Source organism: Salmo salar, chromosome ssa09 (genome assembly GCF_905237065.1).
Source record: "Salmo salar chromosome ssa09, Ssal_v3.1, whole genome shotgun sequence".
Classification (NCBI taxonomy): domain Eukaryota; kingdom Metazoa; phylum Chordata; class Actinopteri; order Salmoniformes; family Salmonidae; genus Salmo; species Salmo salar.
In genome coordinates this window covers 71,944,740-71,967,584 of record NC_059450.1, presented here as the reverse complement: position 1 = coordinate 71,967,584, position 22,845 = coordinate 71,944,740, and the positions used below count along the sequence as shown (strand labels likewise).

At 43.3% G+C, this 22,845-nt stretch overlaps 1 protein-coding gene across 2 annotated transcripts; it reads right to left on the bottom strand.

Annotated features, from left to right (window-relative positions):
- Positions 1-281: 281 nt before the first annotated feature.
- LOC106611703 (nuclear factor NF-kappa-B p105 subunit) lies at positions 282-22,788 on the bottom strand. Of its 2 annotated transcripts, none has more exons than XM_045723940.1 (24): positions 22,463-22,788; positions 21,829-21,889; positions 21,469-21,544; positions 20,109-20,155; positions 19,859-19,957; positions 14,068-14,216; positions 12,552-12,715; positions 10,860-11,018; positions 9,768-9,872; positions 8,556-8,647; positions 8,296-8,434; positions 8,009-8,134; positions 7,704-7,802; positions 7,441-7,608; positions 7,146-7,287; positions 6,817-6,931; positions 6,483-6,684; positions 6,234-6,403; positions 5,908-6,010; positions 5,631-5,761; positions 5,346-5,409; positions 5,049-5,215; positions 1,810-1,939; positions 282-1,689 (listed from the first exon to the last, which is right to left on the bottom strand). In XM_045723940.1, exons 2-24 carry the CDS (start codon positions 21,862-21,864, stop codon positions 1,610-1,612), a joined length of 2,763 nt encoding a protein of 920 aa, XP_045579896.1. In that variant the 5' UTR covers positions 21,865-21,889; positions 22,463-22,788; the 3' UTR covers positions 282-1,609. The 2 variants fall into 2 exon arrangements, with proteins under 2 accessions (XP_045579896.1, XP_014067665.2); XM_014212190.2 differs by having other exon boundaries at positions 21,829-21,869.
- Between the last annotated feature and the right edge of the window lie 57 nt (positions 22,789-22,845).

Sequence of the window (22,845 nt, the reverse complement as noted above, 5' to 3'; positions counted from 1 at the left end):
CCCCCCATGACTAGAGCAGCTATGGACCTTCAGATGTAGTAGCCATGTATTTTCCAATACCTTAATTTAAGAATCTGCAGACTAAGACAGGTCAAGTCCACTTCAATATTGATGCACCTGGATGCTGAATACCTGCATTTGAATCAGAAATGGTTGACATTAAGTACACTTTATCCAGAGTGACAGACGCCGTGTTGTGCATATTTTTTCAGGCCTGTGTCATAACTACATCACATTAACCTCACCCAATATGTAGCTACTAAAATATGGGACAAATTGCACACCATTAACAATTTTATTAAAAAAGTATTACAATAAAACCCATTAAAGCAAACATTGACTGTACAAAGCTGTTTCACATGGTACAGGTATAAATATTGAAGCCCCACACAGAGATGCAGTGCCAATCCAAACTTTTGCTTGGGACAGATACACATTTTAAATGTCTAAAAATGCCAGTGTTGTCAGGAAGATGTTGGAATGGCTTCAAACAAATGCCTTTCAATCTGCTGTTGATAACATGAAATATCAATGGGGATGCTGAATACTTCATTACAAAATAAGGCACCATTCTCCAACACATCTTCACACAGAACTCGACCTGCAAATGACACAAAACCAGAAACAAATGACTTCCAAAACTGAGTTTACCCCCCCCAACTCAATGGAGAAAACCTCAGTACGATGAAAAGCATGTCGACACAGGAATGAACTAAAGGCCGACCAAAAGTGGTTTCTGTACTGTAGTCCAGGATGAGGATTGTGCTCTAACAGACATGCATAGTGGAGGATAATCCATTATACTTATGACTGGTAGCACCACTTCTATAGGAAATTCAATTTGATGTTGTACAAAAACATTGCAGGAGGGAGGTGTTGATGGTTGCTTGGTTCCAATACAAACCATTCTATCCATGTGATATTTCCACAGCTACGGAATCACTTTTTTTGAGTGGGAGATTCATAACAATGAGTTATCCTTTTGGCAGCATACTACTGCTGTATATGGGAGCAATTTTAATTTCATATAATTTATCCAAAGCGGCTTACAGTTAAAATCCATTCTGTATGGGGTCCTTGCCCTATAAATCAGGTGTTGGAAATCATTTTGCCCCGGGCCAGATGGTCTTTGCCAAAGTCCGGATGACCATACAAAAAATGTGTTATTAGAATTGGCTGCTTGTTTGACTATGACTACATTAACTGTAGTGGGAGGAGAAAATATTAGATCATATTTTGAATCTAATAGTCAACATTTTTATAAATTATTGTTAGTTTCAAGGATTTACACTACATGCTGTTTGTTACCTTGGAAACACCTTTTCCCCAGAATAAAACCCATTCATGATGTTTATACAAACATCACATTTCAAATAGATTACTTATTATGCAAACATAACCTGCATATTATATTTACGTATACAAAACCACTTTCAAACGTTACTGGGCCAAATAGAAAAGTGAGGATATTTAGCATGATGTGTGAGGTGTGCTTGTAGGATTCATCCCTTTCAGAGGGAAATTGTCTATAGCCTGCTTATAGGAAGCAGAAGCTTCATGAAATCCTGACATTGACAGGGCCATGATATGTAATGGACCAATCTGGCGGTCACGCTGTGGAGAGCTCCACCCCACTGTCACACACTCCGCTGTCCTCCCATCCGTCCAGCTTCAGATCACACACACGTTCTGAGACACCCAGCAACACAAAGAGAGAGAGATAAGGGGGATTAAGAGCAGGGGACTTCTTATCCAAGATTATTCTATTGAAATCACATAAGGTATAACGGCGGTTGTTTTTGAGCTTACCTAGGAGTTTTGTGGTGCTTTGGGGAGCCTGTTCTGCTTCACACAGTGCCCCCTCAAGTACTGTCAAAGCAGAGCAGTTCCCTACAGTCCTGAGTCCCTCCAAAAGGTCCTTGACCTTTCCTCCAGACACCTACAGACGGTGGCATAGAAGTGTAACGTATCAAGTTGTCACGTGCACAACTATAGTTAAATGCCTTTCTTGCAAGAGCTTATCCCAACAATGGAGTAATCCATATCAGTAGTACTATAAAATAAAGTAGAACAAACGAGAAATAGAGAGCAAGAAAGTAAGTAAGCTATATACAGGGCCAGTTCCAACACCAATAAAATACATACAGATAGATAGATAGAGGTAGATATGTATGTATAGGGGTAAGGTGACTATGCATCAGGATATATGATACAGATTAACAGCAGTGTAAATTATGATTGTGAGTGTGTGTAGAGTCAGTATAAATGTGTGTACATGTTATGTGTGTGTGTTGGTGTGTCAGTGTGCGTGAGTGTGTACAGTCCTGTGAGTGTGTATAAAGACAGTGCAAAAATGTAAATAAAAAAGTGTCAACTCAGACAGTTAAAAGTGGCTACATGGACAATGTAGCAGTTTTATGGCTTGGGGATAGAAGCTGTTCAGGAGCTTGTTGGTGTCAGACTTCATGCACCGGTACCGCTTGCCGTGCAGAAGCAGAGAGAACATTATGGCTTGGGTGGCTGGATTCTAACGATTTTCTGGGCCTTCCTTTCACACTGCCTGATACCGAGGTCCTGTACAGCAGGGAGCTGAGCCCCAGTGATGTACTGGGCTGTCCGCTGTATCACACCCGCCGTGATTGAGAGTCCCAAAGGGCGGCGCACAATTGGCCCAACGTCGTAAGGGTTTGGCCGGGGTAGGCCGTCATTGTAAATAAGAATTCGTTCTTAACTGACTTGACTAGTTAAATGAAGGTTAAATAAATACAAAAGATTTTTCAAAGATTTGGACACCGAAAAACTTGAAGCTCTCGACCGGCTCAACTGCAGCCTCGTCGATGTGGATGGGGGCGTGCTCACCGCCAGTTTCCTGTAGTCCCCGATCAGCTTCTTGGTCTTACTGACGTTGAGGGAGAGGTTGTTGTCCCGGCCCCACAGATCACTGACCTCCTTCCTGTAGGCTGTCTCATCGTCGCCGGTGATCAGACCTACCACCGTCGTGTCGTCAGCAAACTTGATGATAGAGTTGGAGTTGTGCGTGGTCACCCAGTCGTGGATGAACAGGGAGTACAGGAGGGTACTAAGCACCACCCCTGTGGTCCCCATGTTGAGGGTCAGCGTGACAGAGGTGATGTTGCCTACCCTCACCACCCGTAAGGGTGGTGGTTTTAAATGCTAGTAAAACTAAGTGCATGCTTTCAACCGATTGCTGCCCACACCCTCCCGCCCGACTAGCATCACTACTCTGGACAGTTCTGACTTAGAATATGTGGACAATTACAAATACCTAGGTGTCTGGTTAGACTAAACTCTCCTTCCAGACTCACATTAAGCATCTCCAATCCAAAATTAAATCTAGAATTGGCTTCCTATTTCGCAACAAAGCATCCTTCACTCATGCTGCCAAACATACCCTCGTAAAACTGACCATCCTACCGATCCCTGACTTCGGCGATGTCATTTACAAAATAGCCTCAGACACTCTACTCAGCAAATTGGATGCAGTCTATCACAGTGCCATCGGTTTTGGTCACCAAAGCCCCATTTACTACCCACCACTGCGACCTGTATGCTCTCGTTGGCTGGCCCTCACTACATATTCGTCGCTAAACCCACTGGCTCCAGGTCATCTATAAGTCTTTGCTAGGTAAAGCCCCGCCTCAGCTCACTGGTCACCAAAGCAAAGCCCACCCGTAGCACTCGTTCCAGCAGGTATATTTCACTGGTCATCCCCTAAGCCAACACTTTCTATTGGCCGCCTTTCCTTCCAGTTCCCTGCTGCCAATGACTGGAATGAATTGCAAAAAATCACTGAAGCTGGAGACTTATATCTCCCTCTCTAACTTTAAGCATCAGCTGTCAGAGCAGCTTACCGATCACTGTACGTGTACACAGCCCATCTATAACTAGCACACCCAACTACCTCATCCTCATATTATTACTTACCCTCTTGCTCTTTTGCACCCCAGTATCTCTAATTGCACATCTATCACTCCAGTGTTAATGCTAAATTGTAATTATGTCGCCTCTATGGCCAATTTATTGCCTTACCTCCCTGCTCTTCTACATTTGCACACACTGTACATAGATTTTTCTATTGTGTTATTGACTGTATATGTTTGTTTGTGTGTAACTGGGTGTTATTGTTTGTGTCGCACTGCTTTGCTTTATCTTGGCCAGGTCGCAGTTGTAAAATGAGAACTTGTTCTAAACTGGCCTACCTGGTTAAATAAAGGTGAAATAAATCAAAATAAAAGGAAGTCCAGGATCCAGTTGCAGAGGAAGGTGCTCAGTCCCAGGGTTCTAAGCTTGGTGATGAGCTTGGATGGGACTATGGTGTTGAATGCTGAACTGTAGTGTATGAAAAGCATTTCCACATAGGTATTCCTCTTATTTAGGTGGGTGAGGGCAGTGTGGAATGGAATTGAGATTGCGTTGTCTATGGATCAGTTGGGGCGGGTCCAGGGTGTCTGGGATGATGGAGTTGATGTGTCCCATGACCAGCCTTTCAAAGCACTTCATGATTACAGATGTGAGTGCTATTGGGTGGTAATCATTGTGGCATGAAGCCTTACGAGTTCTGGAATGATGGCGGTCTCCTGAGACGTGGGGAATAAAGGCTGGGTCAAGGAGAGGTAGGACATGACCGTGAATATGCCTGCCAGCTGTTATGCGCATCCACTGAGTACGCGTCCTGGAATACCGTCCGGCCCCGCGGCCTTAAGTGTTGACCGGATTAAAGATCACGCCGGCCTCGGAGAGCGAGATCACCCAGTCCCCTGGCTCGCTGGAGGCTCTGACGCACGGCATCATTCAACAATTGAGTCAAAATTCAATCGAAGTGTTGAAAAAAAAAGTCCCCAAATTTCCATGAGAACATATTCATTCACTTTCTGTTCTGATTTTAATTTAAGGTGGGAGAAATCTGATCAAGAAAGAGGACAGACTATGAAAGTGAAATTTCAATCTTACAATGGCTGTGTGACTCACAAGCCCTTATATTTCCCCCTCATGTCTTTGCTTATGGTTGGGATAGTGTGTGTGTGTACCTCGTAGCTGTCCAGCAGCGTGCTTGCGGGGGAGGAGCTGAGTCTGAAGGCGCTGTTGAGGATGCCCAGGCCCAGTATGTGTGCCAGGCTTTCCCAGCCACCCTCCGGGCACTCCAGGGCCTGGCATAGTGCCCGCTTTGTGTCTGAGCCCAGGCTCTGCATGTCACCTACAGAAATATGACATTGTTGTACTCCACAGTGGACAAGAACCAAGATGAGACAGCAGGAGAACCCTATGGCTTAAGCTGTAGAGACTACAATGAAGGGGCTTGTTTAAACTGAAGTGCGTGTGCCAACCTTGAGGGGGGACGAAGACGTCGGTCTCTGGCTTGTACTCTTTTCCATTCAGGATTTCCAACACCTAGAAGTACAAGGAAGAGAGAGAATATTTAGCGAACGTTCCAGTTGATCAAAGGTCAATTCTTCAACTTTTGAATTCATACACCAGTAGTTTCGAACAGTCATAAAATGACTTTCATAGTAAAACATTTAAGTGTGAGAAAGGACTGTAGCAATATTAGTCAGCTGAGTGATATGTGACCATAGAAGAACATTGAGGTTAATGACAAACACGGAACCCACCTCAGGAGTGGCAGCCATGTTGAGAGGAGTTGTCCCTGGGATGTAGCCTTCGTCCTCCTCTTCCTCATCCACACAGCAGTCATGCTCTCTGAAGAACAGGGGCTCAAAGTTTTCTTTGTGAGGATCGGCACCTAGACATGAAAAGATTGATGAAGTCATTTCTATCTTTGAGCTCGGACTATATTATAAAAAGGGTCAGTTACAGAGCAAACATCAAGACAGTCATCAAATTGAGACATTTGCAGAAAGGGGACAGTTTGAAGAAGCGTAGTCCCACCTGCAGCCATGAGGAGAGCGGTCAGCTTGACAGAGCCCCGCCCTGTGGCTGTATGGAGAGGGCTGGAACCGTTGTAGGTGCAGCAGTCCACATTAGCATTCCCCTAGGGAGAAAGAGAACACTGTCAACACACACATCTTACGCCCACGACCATCGACCCTCACAAGGAAAGGGCTACTTGGGTTGTGTTAGTTTGACTATACTAAACATACTCTAGGTCTCCCATCCAGGTATTGACCAGCCCCAACTCTGTTTATTCTCAAGATGCCAGCAGAAAGATGCAGGGTGGTAGGTATGGATGTAGGCAAGGCTTCTATGATATATACCTCCAGTAGCAGGCAGCCTGCCAGGGAGATGTTGTCCTGCTCAGTGGCCAGATGGAGCGCCGTGCGGCCGCAGCTCCTCTCCTGGACCTCCACACTGCCCCCGCTCACTAGGAGGTCCCTGAGGGAAGACAGGCTGTTGGCCAGCACAGCCAGGTGGAGGGAGCACAGTCCTGGAGGATAAAATCACTGTCATACTCCAGTGGACTCTTCACAATGTACTGTGTGTGTGTGTGTGTCTGTGTGTTGTACCTGCTGCGTTGGGGAGGTCCACTAGTTCCACTATCTCTCTGTGTCTCAGTAGAAATCCCACCATACCTCCCTCCTCCTGCTGGGCGGCCAGGTGAAGAGCTGTGTTTCCGTGGCGATCAGACAGAGTGACATCAGCCCCAGCCAATAAGAGGGCCTCAGCTGCCGCCTTCTGCTGTGTTATTACCGCTAGGTGCAAAGGAGTCTGGTATAGAGGGACAAATATGGGGTTCTGATTTTACTACCTCAGATCACCACAGAATATTTTTTTTATTTTACCTTTATTTAACTAGGCAAGTCAGTTAAGAACAAATTCTTGTCCGTGTGTGTTTGTTACCTGGTAGAGGTTGTTCCTCATGTTGAGGACCTCCTCTCCAGGCAGGGCAGAGAGGACCTGGGCTAGACTCCTGACTGCGTCTGTCTGGCTGTGGATCACCCCCAGATGGAGACCACTGGAGAAACAGAGGATAAGCCCAGATTGGCATGTGCTACTGGAGAAATTATGCCACATTTCAGGGCTAGATATCCTATTGGCATCAATGCAAAACTCAATGCAGATGGACACAAAATGGAGGCAAATGAATGCAGATAGAAAAGTTTGAAAAATGCATGGACAGTTATATTTCCATTAAAATTAGGTCTGAAGTGATAGGAGAGGGGACGTACGTGTCACCGTTCTCGTCCTGAGCAGTCATGAGCTGGCGCTGTGGAGCCAGCAGGTAGCTGACGTCACCAGTGACGGCGTACTGGAAGAGGGCTTCAGCCTGCCTCTCAGCAACATCCACCAGCCTGGCCTCCAGCACACACTCTGTACACAAACATAAAAACACTGTCATTGACTGGATACACAACACCCTGGCTTCCAACACACTGTCACACACAGACACCCTGCAGTGGTCTGCTCCCTGAGGCACTGACTCACTCTGGCTAATCACTTTACAAACGTCTCGGTTGACCTCACCTCCAGTCCTGTCCCCTGGTCCTAGCTCCACACCGGCCCCTCTCTCCTCACTCGTCTCCCCAGCAGAGGCATCCTCTGACTTGGCTCGGACCCCCACCACTGCCCCTGAGGCCGGGTCATCATCCATGTCGCTGTCATCACCACTGTCCTCCGCTCTGCCTTGTGGAGCTGTGTTGAGAGGGAACATGGGTTGAGCTTCATTCCTATCCTGAACTGAAACAGAATTGATCTCTAAAACCTGGAAAACAGACAAGCACACTCACCATGTTTAATTCCCGCCCCGCCACCACTCATGCCAGGGGAAAAGCCAGAGCTGTAGCTGGTGCCGTAATTACTGTAGGTGGAATAGCCCTGGAAGAAACCTAAAATATAATCAAAAGTTGTTATTTTAGCCTGAATAGACAATAAAGCTTTTGAAAATGGTACTTCATCTTGTGTTTAGGACTTTTATGAGACATTACCCATTTGAAGTTGACATGGCTTGTCTCGTTCACCTTAAAATAATATTTCATTACATTTATTCAGTTTTGTAAAAATGAATGATTTATAAGAAACATGTTTGTTGTACCTCCTCCTCCCCCTGTAGCGGGACCCCCCCCTGGTCCACGGTACAGGCCCCCTGCGCCACCGTGGCCGCTGTAGTCCTGGAAGTTAGGCAGGGTCTTCTGTCTCTTCCTCTGAACCTCTTCCTTATCTGAGGATGAAGACCAGGGGCAAGACGGGCGGATTGACTTGACAGAATAATGGGTTATGTTCAATTTGAAGAATGGCACAAACTACAGTGGGTTGGGATGGAGGCCAGCATGCACACGGGGTCTCCAGGTAGTGGTCTGGGGGTGTTTCAGACCGGCTCACCTATGATCTGCGGGTGGTAGGTGAAGGGCTTGGGCTCGCTCGTCTCATTGTCCGATTTACGCTTCAGCTGCACAAACACCGAGGTGGGTTTCTGGAGGTTCAGGTCTCTGTATTTGGGGGTCTTGAAAACAATGGCAAACTGTGGAAGGGGAAGGGGGTGGAGATTTTACTCATGGTTAGGTTATTGTATTGTTACAGGGGAGGAAATGTAAAATACAGGAGAGGAAATGGACTTCATTGGCAACTTATGTGTCACTGACCTGTCGGTGGACATCGGTGGGGGAGAAGTCTCCAAAGGCCTCCCATGTCAGCCCTGTCTCGTCATCCTCATAGAAGCGCACCTGGATGTCATCTGTCGCGACAGGGGAAAGATACACTGTCACAACACCACCTTCAAACTAGGAGTAAAGTAATAAACTGGCGATGTGAAAGATATCGGAAGATAATACAAGTTCACTAGAAAAAAAATCACTTATTTTTTATCTAAACTAACAAGTATGTACATAAAGCCTTCAAGTGTTGCAGGGTATCTTTCACGTTTCATCGGTCATGGAACAAAAAGGATGTCAACGTCTTTCCAAGGAAACCAGGAAATGGTGACACACATCTCCAGACGGAAGTATTTGAATATCTCAGAGAAACGTTTTGACTGCACTGTACACTCTCTCGACAAGGAAACTCCGGTCTTAGGAAAGCTACTGTGTGCGCAGGCATCTGTTCCAACCCAACACTAATACACCTATTTCAAACAATCATTGAAAATCGTGGTCTTCAGTATGGATTGTTTGAATCAAGTGTGTTAGTGCTTGGCTGGAAGAAAAGCCTGAAGGACAGGAATAGGATATCACTGATTGAGTCTGATAAGCATGATGCACAGTGAGGTAGAATTATTGGAGACTGGAGATGAGGCTCTTTGTTTGGAAGTCAAACAGCAGAGCCCAACAGAGACATGAACTTCTGTCCCAAGAGAGGATCTTTCATTCCAGGGTTGTTGACATTCTGCCAACCGACCAACGCAGAATGTTTTTAAGAAAACATAGCGAGAACGACAATAGGCCACTACAACTCTCTTCCTCTTCCCACATTTGCATAACAGATGGGGAATTCCCTGAGGTTGGAAAAGCAGGCCGGAGGACTTCCTTCATGAGTAGTACAGTGTGATGAATGATGATGTCAGATAGAGACATGTACCGGGTTGATTTTAAGAGCCAGCTAGATAATGCTTCAGACAACACGTTGACAATTAGATCTTCATGATAAAGTTGTCTTGATAAATCACACTTGGGAGAATAGATGGTACAACCATGGCGCCTGCATCTTACACCGGTTTCACACTATCGTGCTGACCAAAACGGTACCGGCTCAGATATTTTCCTTTCCAGCAACTATGGTGGATGCGTAATCGTGCCAGCGCAGTACAGCTCGGCTCAAGGTTGACTCAGCTGTGGAGTGTGAAAAAGGAACTAGGGTACCTTTCTGAACCTTGTCACAGAGCAGGTAGACCTCCTCTCCTCCAGTCACACAGCCAGCTGTTCGATCCATCCGCACTATCTTCAGGTTAGACGCATTTGGAGCTTCTGCAGACAGGACAAGGGAATAGAGAGATGGTCAAAAGGGTCAACTCAGATCTTCTGTTTAGTGCAAGCAGAATTACATTTATATTTATTGACAGCTAATAGGTAACTAAAAAAAAAGGTATTCTTTGTGGTGCATCATCCCTATTGGATGCCTTGCAAATCCTTGAAATTGCCCTTTGTTAACAAATTTCAGACCACCATTTTGTTTGTTTCTTTTCAAAATCTTTTCTAATTTCAAGAAACCCCAGACACCCCAAATGTGAAGAAGAAAAGACTTGACATACACAAACTGTGTGGATGCTTTCACGCAGTAAAGGGCTGGCATCATGAAATGAAAAGTGGATGCCTAGTTTCAGCCTTGGAGAGGAAGCCGAGTGACAAATGTGATGTAGAGGAAGATACCCGCACAGAGCTACGCAAATGAAACCAGGGCACACAGATCTGGTTTAATTTCAATACATCTGTATAACTCTGAATAAAAACATGAATTCAGTGATACACTGCATAAAGGCACGAGAGCGGTTCTATTCATTTGTTCAAACAATAGTCCCTTCCGGAGTTTCATTAAAGCTGAGGCACTTGGTCTTATAGCTACTGGGTTGCATGTAGCCTGATATGGTGTGTTCCTATGGTGAGGTGAGGGATCTTTGTCCTAAGATGGACTTAGAGAAGGGTAATGGACCACCCTTCACTGGTAATGTAAAGAATAAACAACGGTGGACCACAGAGAGTTCTTATTGGGTCATGGCTAAAGACTGTTTTAGCTAGCTAGTTAGCTAGCTAGCTAGTCATTGTTTTGTTGGGGTCAGAGTGCACTGGAAAGCGCAGCACAAACGGCCAAATCCTAACTTGAGTTCAAACCACTTTAGCTAGACTTTTGCATTAATCATGCATTGACATCAATGGGAGAATTGAGTTGCATATGCAAATGTTAGAAACATTTGGTGGAATTGGCGCTAAGTGACTATGTGGCTGTTAGTGACTTACTGCTGTCGAAGATGGGGTCTGATATGACGGGGTCCAGTCTACGGGAGAAGCCCCCGTCACTGTCTGGGAGGAAGGCTGTGAACATGAGGCGCACCACGCTCAGGTCCATCTCTTTAGCCTGGTAGGACGCTGCGCTGCTGATCAGGTTTCTCTGGTGATCTGAACACACACAAAGGTTGAATGAAGCAGGCAATGCATAAATCCACATACAGTTCCTTCAGTAAGACTTTTTCCACATTTTGTTGTTACAAAGGGTTAAAATGGATGCCAACAATGTACACAAAATACTCTGTAATGTCAAAGTGGAAGGATTTTTTTTAACAAATAAAAATAAAACACTAAAGATATCTTAGATAAGTATTCACACCACCGGGTCAATACACGTTAGAAACACCTTTGGCAGTGATTACAGCAGTGAGTCTTTTTGGGTAAGTCTCTAAGAGCTTTCCACACCTGGATTGTGCAATATTTGCCCATTATTCTTTTAAAAATTCTTTAAGCTCTGTCAAGTTTGGTTGTTGATCATTGCTAGACCGCCATTTTCAGGTATTGCCATAGATTTTCAAGCAGATAAGTCAAAACTGTAACTTGGCCACTCAGGAACATTCAACGTCGTCTTGGTAAGTAACTGTAGATTTGGCTTTGTGTTTTAGTGTCATTGAAAAACTCCCAGTTCTTGCCGACGACAAGCATATCCATAGCATGATGCAGCCACCACCATGTTTGGAAAGATGAAGAGTGGTATTCATTGATGTGTTGTGTTGGATTTTCCCCAAATATAACACTTTGTATTCGGGACAAAAAGTAAATTCCTTTGCCACATTGTTTTACAGTATTACTTTAGTGCCTTGTTGCAAACAGGATGCATGTTTTGGAATATTTGTTTTATTCTGTATAGGCTTCCTTCTTTTCACTGTCAATTTAGGTTAGTATTTTGGAGTAACTACAATGTTGGTGATCCATCCTCAGTTTTCTCTGTATCTGTTTTAAAGTCACCATTGGCCTCAGTGAAATCCCTGAACGGTTTCCTTCCTCTCCGGCAACTGAGTTAGGAAGGGCGCCTGTATCTTTGTAGTGACTAGATGTATTGCTACACCATCCAAAGCCTAATTAACAGCTTCACCATGCGCAAAGAGATATTCAGTGTCTGCTATTTATTTTTTTAACCAATGCAGTGCCCTTCTTTGTGAGGCATTGGAAAACCTCCCTGGTCTTTGTGGTTGAATCTGTGCTTGAAATTCACTACTCGACTGAGGGACCTTACAGATAATTGTATGTGTGGGGTACAGAGATGGGGTAGTCATAATAAAAATCCCGTTAACCGCTATTATTGCACACAGAGTGAGTCCATGCAACTTATTATGTGATTTGTTAAGCAACTATTTTAGGCTTGCCATAACAAAGAGGTTATATACTTTTAACTCAAGACATTACAGCTTTTCATTTTGAATTAATTTGAAAACATTTCTAAAATCACAATTTCACTTTGACATTATAGGGTATTATGTGTGGATCAGTGACACAAAAATCACAATTTAATCAAATGTTATATTCAGACTGTCACACAACTAAATGTCAAAAAAGTCAAGGGGTGTGAATACTTTCTGAAAGCACTGTATGCAAAACAAAAAATATTCTTAGTGTTCTGCAGAAAGATAGTGATTCAGTCCATTGTCTTAAAAGGTGACTAACCAGTGAGCTCTCGGGGGATGCGGAACTCTCCCTGGAAGGCGTCCATCTCGGGGTGGATGACGATACCACAGTTGTAGCCCATTCTGTAAGCCTCAGACATACGGTCCTCCAGTGTCTTACTCACATTCTTCTTGGTCACATGGAGGATGCCCAAGTTGGGGAAACTGTCACATGGAGTTATTGATTAATATGTGGTATGTTTTTAACCTCTTACGCTTGTGGAAATTGGCCTATGGATATGGCCAAATTGAAATGTTTCTAATAGAACTATGAAAAGCATATTCATGACCATGGTAGCAATTGAAAAATAACAATTTGGAGATTATGGGGAAAATATTAGACCACAGGTGAGGACACAACAGTTCAGCTTACAATACTGAATCCAAACATTACACTGTTGATTTTATGTGCATTTTACATTTACTGTACTTTTCACAGCATTTGTCAATGATTACAAGGATTTGAGTGGAGGTCTAGCTGGCTTCTCCAAGTGGTCACACACCTCTCTAAACTGTGCACAGTTCCCAAGTCATTTCAAAGCACTTTTATGACTCAAGGAAAGAACCTTCAACTATAAGGTGCTTTTCCCCCCATTCTTTTCTTGCTCTCCTATCTTTGCCATTGAGGAACTGAAGCGAGCACACTTGTAGTTTTTTTATTTCGAACACTGCCGTGTCCCCACCATCACAAAATTACTGTTGTTGTTTACGCAATCCAAAAACATTCCATTATAAAAATCACAATTTGGGTCAGGTGGGCATCATTTGAAAGCGTATTATATTGCCAACATGGCTAGCTAAATTATAAAATAGGATCTTACAGTGTTAGGCTTTCAAAAGGCACTTCAGAAACATAGCAATTTTGGTGTGTATAGAAAGGAGTCATTAGTGCATTCAGGTGCTTGTACCCAATAAGACAAATATAGGCTCATTCTCTTCAGGACAACCCAGGCTATAAAGCATGTAATCTTTCTAACTGTGGATCAAACATAATTCTAAACGTTGATACTGTAAATGGCATGACTCCTCGATTTAAAGCATTTCCCTCAGTCAGACAACAACAAATGTGCAAAAGTTGCCCAATTTGCGGGAGGGATGGGGGCATTTCTTGTCACGCGCGGTGTTCAAGTTTATAATGGCTGTCAGTCAAAAGCTTTGACATCATGTATAGCATGTTACTGTACAGCCACTGCACTCTAATTTAGGCACTTATCAATGACAAAATCTGCCATTTCAACCTGTATACAGGGTGACACAGGCTGTTAATGGGAAGGGCTACGTAAACATGCAAGATAACACCACAACAACGTACCTTCAGGTTAGATGGGGAAACCCTAAGTCAGAAATCTCATCACTACATAGGATCTCAAAGGAAGGACCTATAATCAGTGTATAGGAAGTCCTGACATGTCTGCAATGTTGTCAATAAGTAAGCATATTAAAACCTGTTGAATGTACCGGTAAGCTAACTGGTATGTGTGCGTGTCAACTAGAGAGAGAATGGTGGAAACAAACACCTGATGCTGGAGTCTTTGGGCTGTAGGTCTGCGATGCAGATGCCCTTGTCACACTGCTTGCCCACCAGACTGTGGGCATGGAGGTGGGCATCTTTAGAGTTGGTCACCAGCTGTACCACCACACGTGCCAACCCCTGGTAGTTACAGATCTGCAAAGAGGGAGACAAACACTTTTTAGACCAGATATTAGAACTACAGCCCCGGGAGCCAGACTGATAGTGATTCTCACACACACACACACACACACACACACACACACACACACACACACACACACACCACGCATCGAAAAAACTGTTGAAAATGCCAGTCCAAATGGTAAACAATATCTGACTGATGAATCGACCAAATGAAAACATGAAGGATGGATGAAAACAGTGTTCCACATGGCTCAAATTTTGACACTCGCGGTTAGGGTAGCTTGGGAACCTCAGTCTTTGCACACTTTTTAAATAAGTGACCAGAGTTATTTTTTATTAAACAACAGTGAAAGGTCGAGTTTTCAGCCAAAGATCCCATCCAATCCGAAACGCCATACCGTCACAGAAAACCCCTCAGTAAAATGGTTAATAAACATTACTTGGCACGAAAGGTCCCATAAGAATCTATTTTGTATTTTCCCAAATTCTGTTTTAAGTTTTTATTTTCATGGTTTGGGATTTTTTTTCAGTTTTTTACTCTCAATATTACAATTATTCATAGAGAAACAACGAAAATTGATGTTGAGTCCATGTCGATGCTTAAATTACATCAGAAGACCATTTTTTAGGTCTGGAATTTTCTTAATTTTTTCCCGAATTCCCCTTTAATTGCACATCTAGAAACAAAGGAATGTGTTGGCCTAGCAAAATTTATACTGTTAGGCCTACTGCTGAAGCACATGTCATGACAGAGTTAGCAAAACAATCAGCACCCAATTGATAGAAATAATCCTGGATTAACATTTAATTGAGAATGTTTTTAGGGAAAGTCTGTCTACCCACAAGACGGTTATCATTAGCATCGCTAACTGGCTACATATAGAGTGGTAGACAAACGCGCAACCAAAGACAGAGGGGGGCAATATTGCTGAAATTAATTGGCAGATATTGTGTTTGGCTTTTTAAACCCACAGTGGCTAACCAGGGGTGGGATAATGTCACTGTGGCTTTGATTGGATAGCTCACGCGATCATTGGTTACTTTGTTTGACATTTTGCGATGGAACACGTGAAAAAAATGCATGTATTGCAGAACTGATTGGCGAGCTACTCGTAGGTGGGCTGCGAGCTACTGGTAGCTCTACCTGTTGGAGAATCCTGCTGTAGACGAATGCCACTGAACTAGGCCTCCACTTCGCCTCTTTCTGGTTCCCCGAGACAAAATTGGCCTACATACAAAACCAACACAATTCCTAGAAACAGCACGTGCCGTTAGACGCAGTAGCCAGCGGGTGAACCTGAAGAACACATTTTGAATTTGCCTAGGCCTACCTAGAAAAGTCTCTAGCTGCTCTTGAACTCAACTGTCTCTTTCCTCAACCCTGTCCTTAGCCACAGCACATACACTACCGTTCAAAAAGTTTGTGGTCACTTAGAAATTGCCTTGTTTTTGAAAGAAAAACATTTTTTTTTGGTCCATTAAAATAACATCAAATTGATCAGAAATACAGTGTAGACATTGTTAACGTTGTAAATGACTATTGTAGCTGGAAACCGCAGATTTTTTATGGAATATCTACATAGGCCCATTATCAGCAACCATCACTCCTGTTTTCCAATGGCACGTTGTTAGCTAATCCAAGTTTATCATTTTAAAAGGCTAATTGATCATTAGAAAACCCTTTTGCAATTATGTTAGCACAGCTGAAAACTGTCGTTCTGATTAAAGAATCAATAAAATTGGCCTTCTTTAGACTAGTTGAGTATCTGGAGCATAACCATTTGTGGGTTTGATTACAGGCTCAAAATGGCCAGAAACAAAGGACTTTCTAATGAAACTCGTCAGTTTATTCTTGTTCTGAGAAATTAAGGCTATTCCATGCAAGAAATTGCCAAGAAACTGAAGATCTCATACAACGCTGTGTCCTACTCCCTTCACAGAACAGTGCAAACTGTCTCTAACCAGAATAGAAAGAGGAGTGGGAGGCCCTGGTGCACAACTGAGCAAGAGGACAAGTACATTAAAGTGTCTAGTTTGAGAAACAAATGCCTCACACGTCCTCAACTGGCAGCTTCATTAAATAGAACCCGCAAAACACCAGTCTCAACGTCAACAGTGAAGAGGCGACTCCAGGATGCTGGCCTTCTAGGCAGAGTTCCTCTGTCCACTGTCTGTGTTCTTTTGCCCATCTTAATCTTTTCTTTTTATTGGCCAGTCTGAGATATGGCTTTTTCTTTGCAACTCTGCCTAGAAGGCCAGCATCCCGGAGTCGCCTCTTCACTGTTGACGTTGAGACTGGTGTTTAAAAGGCGAATTGATCATTAGAGGACATTTCTAAGTGACCCCAAACTTTTGAACGGTAGTGTACATATACGGTTTTCTAGAATATAAGGACTAGAATACAACTCCTCCCTTGGTTACCTATTTGGGTTATAGCCAGACTGCTACGCGCTCTCCTGCTTACATAGTATGGTAGTGTGGTGTTTTGTGTAAGGAAATACAATTTTGTAAAATCTAAAATGTGCTCTCAGGGTTGACTCTTAGCCTGTGCAGCTAGTTCATTCATAACGACTTAATGACTAAATTACTGAAATGTAAAAGTAAGGATTTGACTGGCTGGCTGAGTAGGCTCAGTTAGGAGCTGGAGTGTGATGGTCACTGTGTTGTGTGTGTCATGTGGTTATTCAGACCCTTTCTCCACGGGGAAAATGAGTCTCTCTTGCGTCAACAAAAAACACACATACAATCACACGCAACAAGCAATCAAAATGGTTGAAGATGCCAGTTCAAATGGTCAACAATATCTGAGTGATGAATCGACCAAATGAAAACATGAAGGAAAGGACGGATGAAAACAGTGTTCCACATGGCTCAAGTTGACACTCAGGGTTAGGGTAGGTTGGGAACCTCAGTCTTTGCACACTTCTTCATACGCCACCAGATCTATTTTCAAACTATGGTAAAAGGTCAAGTTCAGCTAAAGATTCCCAACCAATCCAAAACTCTTCGGTTTACCCATCACGGGAAACCCCACAGCTTACCCATCAACAATTCTTCACAGAAAAGAGAATGTGCATTTCTCTTCAGTGATCAGATATGCATTTCATGCAGTTGAATCACTTTCTATGACACACAGACCAATGTCTCACAGAGTTCTGTTCTGACTAAAAGAAAGCCGACATAGATAGATCTAACAATAGAATGTAAACAACATGCTTGATCTGTCAAAGGCTGATAACATTAATTCAATACAGCAACAATGATGCATCAATTAAATGATTAACTCTGGGAGTGACTTATGTATGCTATGAGCTTATGGATATCAACACATGTAATGGACACAGGAGGAGGTAAAAGTATGCCATCTAACCACTTTGAAATCTTACACATGCTTCCTTGTCAAAATGAATAATACACTGTAGACCAGGGTTTCCCAAACTCAGTCCTGGGCCCCCTCCCCCCAACCCCCCGGGTGCACATTTTGGTTTTTGCCTTAGGACTACAGAGCTGATTCAAATAATGAAAGTTTGATGAGGAGTTGGTTATTTGAATCAACCGTGTAGCGCTAGGGAGAAAAGCAACACGTGTACCGGGGGGGGGCCCAGGACCGAGTTTGGGAAACCCGCTGTCGACGAATGCCACTGAACTAGGCCTCCACTTCGCCTCTTTCTGGTTCCCCGAGACAAAATTGGCCTACATACAAAACCAACCCAGTTCCTAAAAACAGCACATGCCGTTAGGTGCAGTAGCCAGAGGGTGAGACTGAAAAACACATTTTGAAGTTGTCTACCCAGAAAAGGCTCTCTAGCCTGCTCTTGCGCTCAAATTTATTTTTCCTCAAACCCGTCGAGAGCCACAGCATATACATATCCAGCTTTCTAGAATATAAGGACTAGAATATAACTCCTCCCTTGGTTACCTATTTGAGTTATCTTACAAGGTGAAAAGTGAGGCTGCAGTGAGAATGCTATTGTGTTGTCCTTGTCTTGCAGATCAGATTCAATTTAAAATTGCCCCTCTTGGGATGGATGCAAGCACTGACTTGTGGAGAACTCAGACATTCTGTACTGTCGCCTCATATGAAACATTTGATCTCAATCCCAAAGGCTAGAGTATAGAGTCATATTAAAAGCTTTAGCTTCACCGTCCAAATAAATACATAGGGGAGCATATATGTTGCACAGAAACAGAACTCATTTATCAATGTACTGTGTGTCTTCTTTGTACAGATGCACAACATAGACAGTGGGCTACATGTGCCTGCACAACCTCTAGAACAGGTTTGAGAGACAATACTTTCTTCGCTCTGAGGCAGTCGTTTCATGTCTGAGTCTGTCTGAGATCGTGGGGGCGAGCTGAAAATACTGTTTCCTGTCGGAGACGCCACTCAACAGTTCCTAGTAATTACCCCTATGACACAGGAGGAAATTCCCAAAAGGCTTGAAACAAAGTAAATGGCAGGTCAGATTTATATACCTGTTTTCAAACACCAAATTTTCAAAAATGTGCTCTCAGGGTTATTGGCTCTTAGCCTGTGCAGCTAGTTCATTCATAACGACTTAATGACCAAATTACTGAAACATAAAGGTAAGGACTTGACTGGCTGGCTGGCTGAGTGACAGGCTCAGTTAGGAGTTGGAGAGTTAGGAGTTGGAGTGTTACTATCACAAAGGTTCAAATGTATTTAAAGAAAAGCACTCTACGCAAACGAGAGGTTGGAGAAAGTGACAACAGTACTCCTGCTACTCGAAGAAAATATGTGGAGACACGAGAAGAGGGGATTTCCCAGAGTTTAGTCTGAACATTGTTCAAATTGTCTAAGATAAATTCATATTTGTGGTGTGTGAGTGAGAGAATGGATATATTTGCATGCCATGAACGGATTTCTCTCAGGGGCCTGTAAATGTTAGTTTGAAATACAAGCGGAACTGATCATAACTTTTTCCGTTTATACGCAACAACAAAAAATATTACATCTCAAACACATGAGACAGAAAATTCCAAGGAATCGCAAGCAGAATTCCTACTTCTGCTTGTTCAGTTGGAGGATCAAAGGAAGAGGTCCTCCCGAGTGGCGCAAGAACTGCATCGCAGTGCTAGCTACGTTACTACAGATCCTGGTTCGATCCCTGGCTGTGTCGCAGCCAGCCGTGACCGGGAGCCCATGAGGCAGCGCGCAATTGGCCGGCTGGGTTGTCTAGAAACTCCTGTGGCGGGCCGGGTGCAATGCACACTGACACGGTCGCCAGGTGGACGGTGTTTCCTCCGACACGTTGGTGCGGCTGGCTTCCGGGTTAAGTGGGCATTGTGTCAAGAAGCAGTGTGGCTTGGCGGGGTCGTGTTTCGGAGGACGCACGGCTCTTGACCTTCGTCTCTCCTGAGTCTGTAAGGGAGTTGCAGCAACGGGACAAGACTAACTACCAATTGGATACCATGAAATTTGGGAGAAAAAGGGGTAGAAAACATGATAATAAAGGATGGAAGGAAGGTGTGAAGGACAGACAGCAGACAATGAGAGAACAGAACGAATAAAATAAAGGAGGGGAGGAGAGAAATAACTAAGGAAAGAAAGGAAGAAGGTAGGATGGAAAGCATGAAGGAAGAAAGGAAGGAAATTATGACATAAGGAAGGACATGTTGGTGGAACTTACCTTGATATTGGGATAGGACTTTCTGTTCTTCTCACTAGAGGCCCCTGGTAGCCCGCCATGAGAGGGTCCCTCACAGCCATAACGAAACCTGAAGCCCCGCTAGAATAGACATAGAATACCTTTAATGACACTCAACTGAACACTTTTCAATACCACTTTGAAATGTGATTAAATTCCATTTTTGAGTCTAGCTTGTTTATGTAGCCTGTGGTGTAACTGAGAGAAGGAGCACAATGAAGAAAAGGGTTACCTGTTTAGGCTGTTCAATGATTTGGAGGTAGGGTCCATCTGCTGTAACTAAGAACAAATAAACAATGGTTTACGTTAGTTTTACAGCAGGACTGGCCAACCCTCCTCCTGGAGAGCTTCTGTACTGGGTGTGCATACAGGCTTTTGTTCCAGGCCTGCTCTAACATACCCGATTTTTCTAATTAATGAGCTGCCAGTGAGAACATTGATTAGCGGAATCAGGTGTTAGAGTGGCGCTGGAACAAAACCCTGCACAGCCAGTAGCCTAGCTCTCCAGGACCTTCCCTCTACTAAACAAACATATTACTTTTCCCCAGGTGCTGTGGTAGAGGATGTATTTTAAGTCAGATAAGAAGCAACACTGACAAAAGGTGTGAACCTTTTAGGAATGGGGGCCAGGTCTATCTTCCGTGTCAACAAAACACCTTCTGCTCTCTGTCTCAGAACATCTTCCTCCTCAAACAACTACGCCTCTTCCCCTTCCTGCCTAATGCAGGGCCCGCTGCCTAAGCCACATCCTCCTACTGACATAACCTCAATCAAGAACCTCATCTGCCAAATGATGTTCGCCTTCAGATCTCTATAGAACAGACAACCTTCACCCGGACATTAAAATGTGACATTTTCCTTCAGCTCTAAGAATGGAGCATGTCTTGATCCATACTTGTAAGATGAATGAAGTAGCTTATCGGGTATGTCCATTCATCTAGACTGCTCTTGAATATGCCAGTTCTGGGTACAGAGATGGGTATCCCCCAAGAAAGTAGTAATAAAAGAGATGTATTTTATATAGCTCTTTTCATTACAAACAACAATCTCAAAGTCGCTTTGAATACAAAAACAACTGTAGGGATCTTGCTGTTCACGGTTGACGGTCTTTCACAGCTTCATATGTCTGGGCAGTTCAAAAAGGCAGACAGCAGCATTAACTTGAACCTTATTTGCCCATTCCCACAACCACTAGTCTTGCATAAAGATCCACTACTAGTCTCACTTAAACCTTGGTTTTACAACAGCCCTCTTGAGACCAAAGGAGAAGTGAAAGCACAGAGAAGGAGAAGTACGCTTTATGTCTACATTACAACTCTGCAATATCATGACATCATGAAACTGAGTTTAGAAAAACAACTTTTTCCATAATAGAACAGAGGTGGCAAGGAAGAGCTTACTCTTGACAGTGAAAGCACTCTCCAATTTTAGGATACCACTGGCATTCATTAAATTACATCTTTAGTTAGGCCTATTTCACCTCTATTTGGGTATAAAGGCCTAAACCATGGGGCATATCTGAAGGGGACAGATGGGTACAGGTAATCAATATAGCTCATAATGGGTTTATAAAGGGGGTCATGACTTCTTACCTGTCCGGAGTGAGTTGGAGTGTGACATGGGAGAGAAATTCAGAGGATCCCATAGTGGATCTATGTCAAAGTTGTACTACAAGAAAAGACAAGAGAGAACAAGGACATTGAAATCTAATTTCACTGACAAATGTAGAAAGGTATGACTAACATCTATGAAAGAGATACTGGCAAACCTATGTCAGATGAAGAGACATCTTTAGCCACCGTGTTAACCTCTCCTTTAATATGTGCTATATGTTTATAGGGAAATCGATTTATGGTTAAAACTCGGTGACAAAAGATATAGCCTAGAATGAATATATGACAAATACAGAGATTCAGTGTCGACATAGCGTGGACATGAAACACCTAGCTTACCGGTTGGTGAGGTAGGTAAGGCTCCTCTTCTGCCATGGTGTCTGAGAGAGAAGACAAAGACCTTGAGAAAAGTCATGGCTTATAAAGCAATAGTGCACATATGGATATTACATACAGATATATCAAAATTAATTACCGGAATTAAAGAGGTCATTGATTTCCTGCATCTGACCCAATCTCAAATGTGGCCTGATTAAACAGTTCTCGTTACATTTGGATTTGCTACTGGTAATGCTCTGTGCATAAACCACTTAGCTAACTAGCCAGTTCAAGTTTAATAGCTAACTAAAACAAGTGTCAAGATAAGAGAGTACTGCTTTAGCTAATTTAAGTACATTTTCCAATAGCCCCATAATGACTAAATAAAGAAGAGCAAACTGGCTTTATTGGCTTTACTTAGCTAACTAGCTAGCTACTTCATTGTTTGATTGTGGCTAGCATACATGCTAGTTGATTAAACTATTTTAGTTGGCTAGCATACATGCTAGCTGGCTAATAAAGAGGAAGTGGACAAGGCTAGCTACCTAACTAACTTGGTAGCAAAGTTATACCAGCTAACGGTAGCTAAGCTAACTATCAATAAACTTTCTAAATTAGTTACTCATTAAATTCAAACATTGTAGCCAATGCTTACCTTAGGTCACAAATGCGATTCCTACATCAACATAAAAGTCCAAGGCAATGGCAGTCCCAATCCAATCAGTTGAGTCGAGTTTTGCACATTATTGCGCCATGCTTGCGACCTGAACTCATTTGACCTAATCAAACATTGATAGTATCTATGGTAAATTGTTCATATTACACACAACTTGTTTGCGTCAATAAACGAACATGAAATATGTCAGTACTAGCTAACAACAAAGGACATCGACTTATACAGTTGTTCAGACACTTGACTTCCCCACTAGAAATTTCACAGCGGTCAAGTGAGCCGACACTCTCACTCCTGAATTTTGATGCGCGAATACACAACACTTTAGGGTATCACGTGTTTTCTGAAACTGAGTAGGATGCACT

Coding starts and splice junctions, on each gene's coding strand:
- LOC106611703 (XM_045723940.1), bottom strand. CDS start 21,864: ATGGCAGAAGAGGAGCCTTACCTACCTCACCAACCG. Junction 9,873..10,859: donor AGACCCCATCTTCGACAGCA/GTAAGTCACTAA, acceptor TCCTGTCTGCAG/AAGCTCCAAATGCGTCTAAC. Junction 1,690..1,809: donor AAGCACCACAAAACTCCTAG/GTAAGCTCAAAA, acceptor TGGGTGTCTCAG/AACGTGTGTGTGATCTGAAG.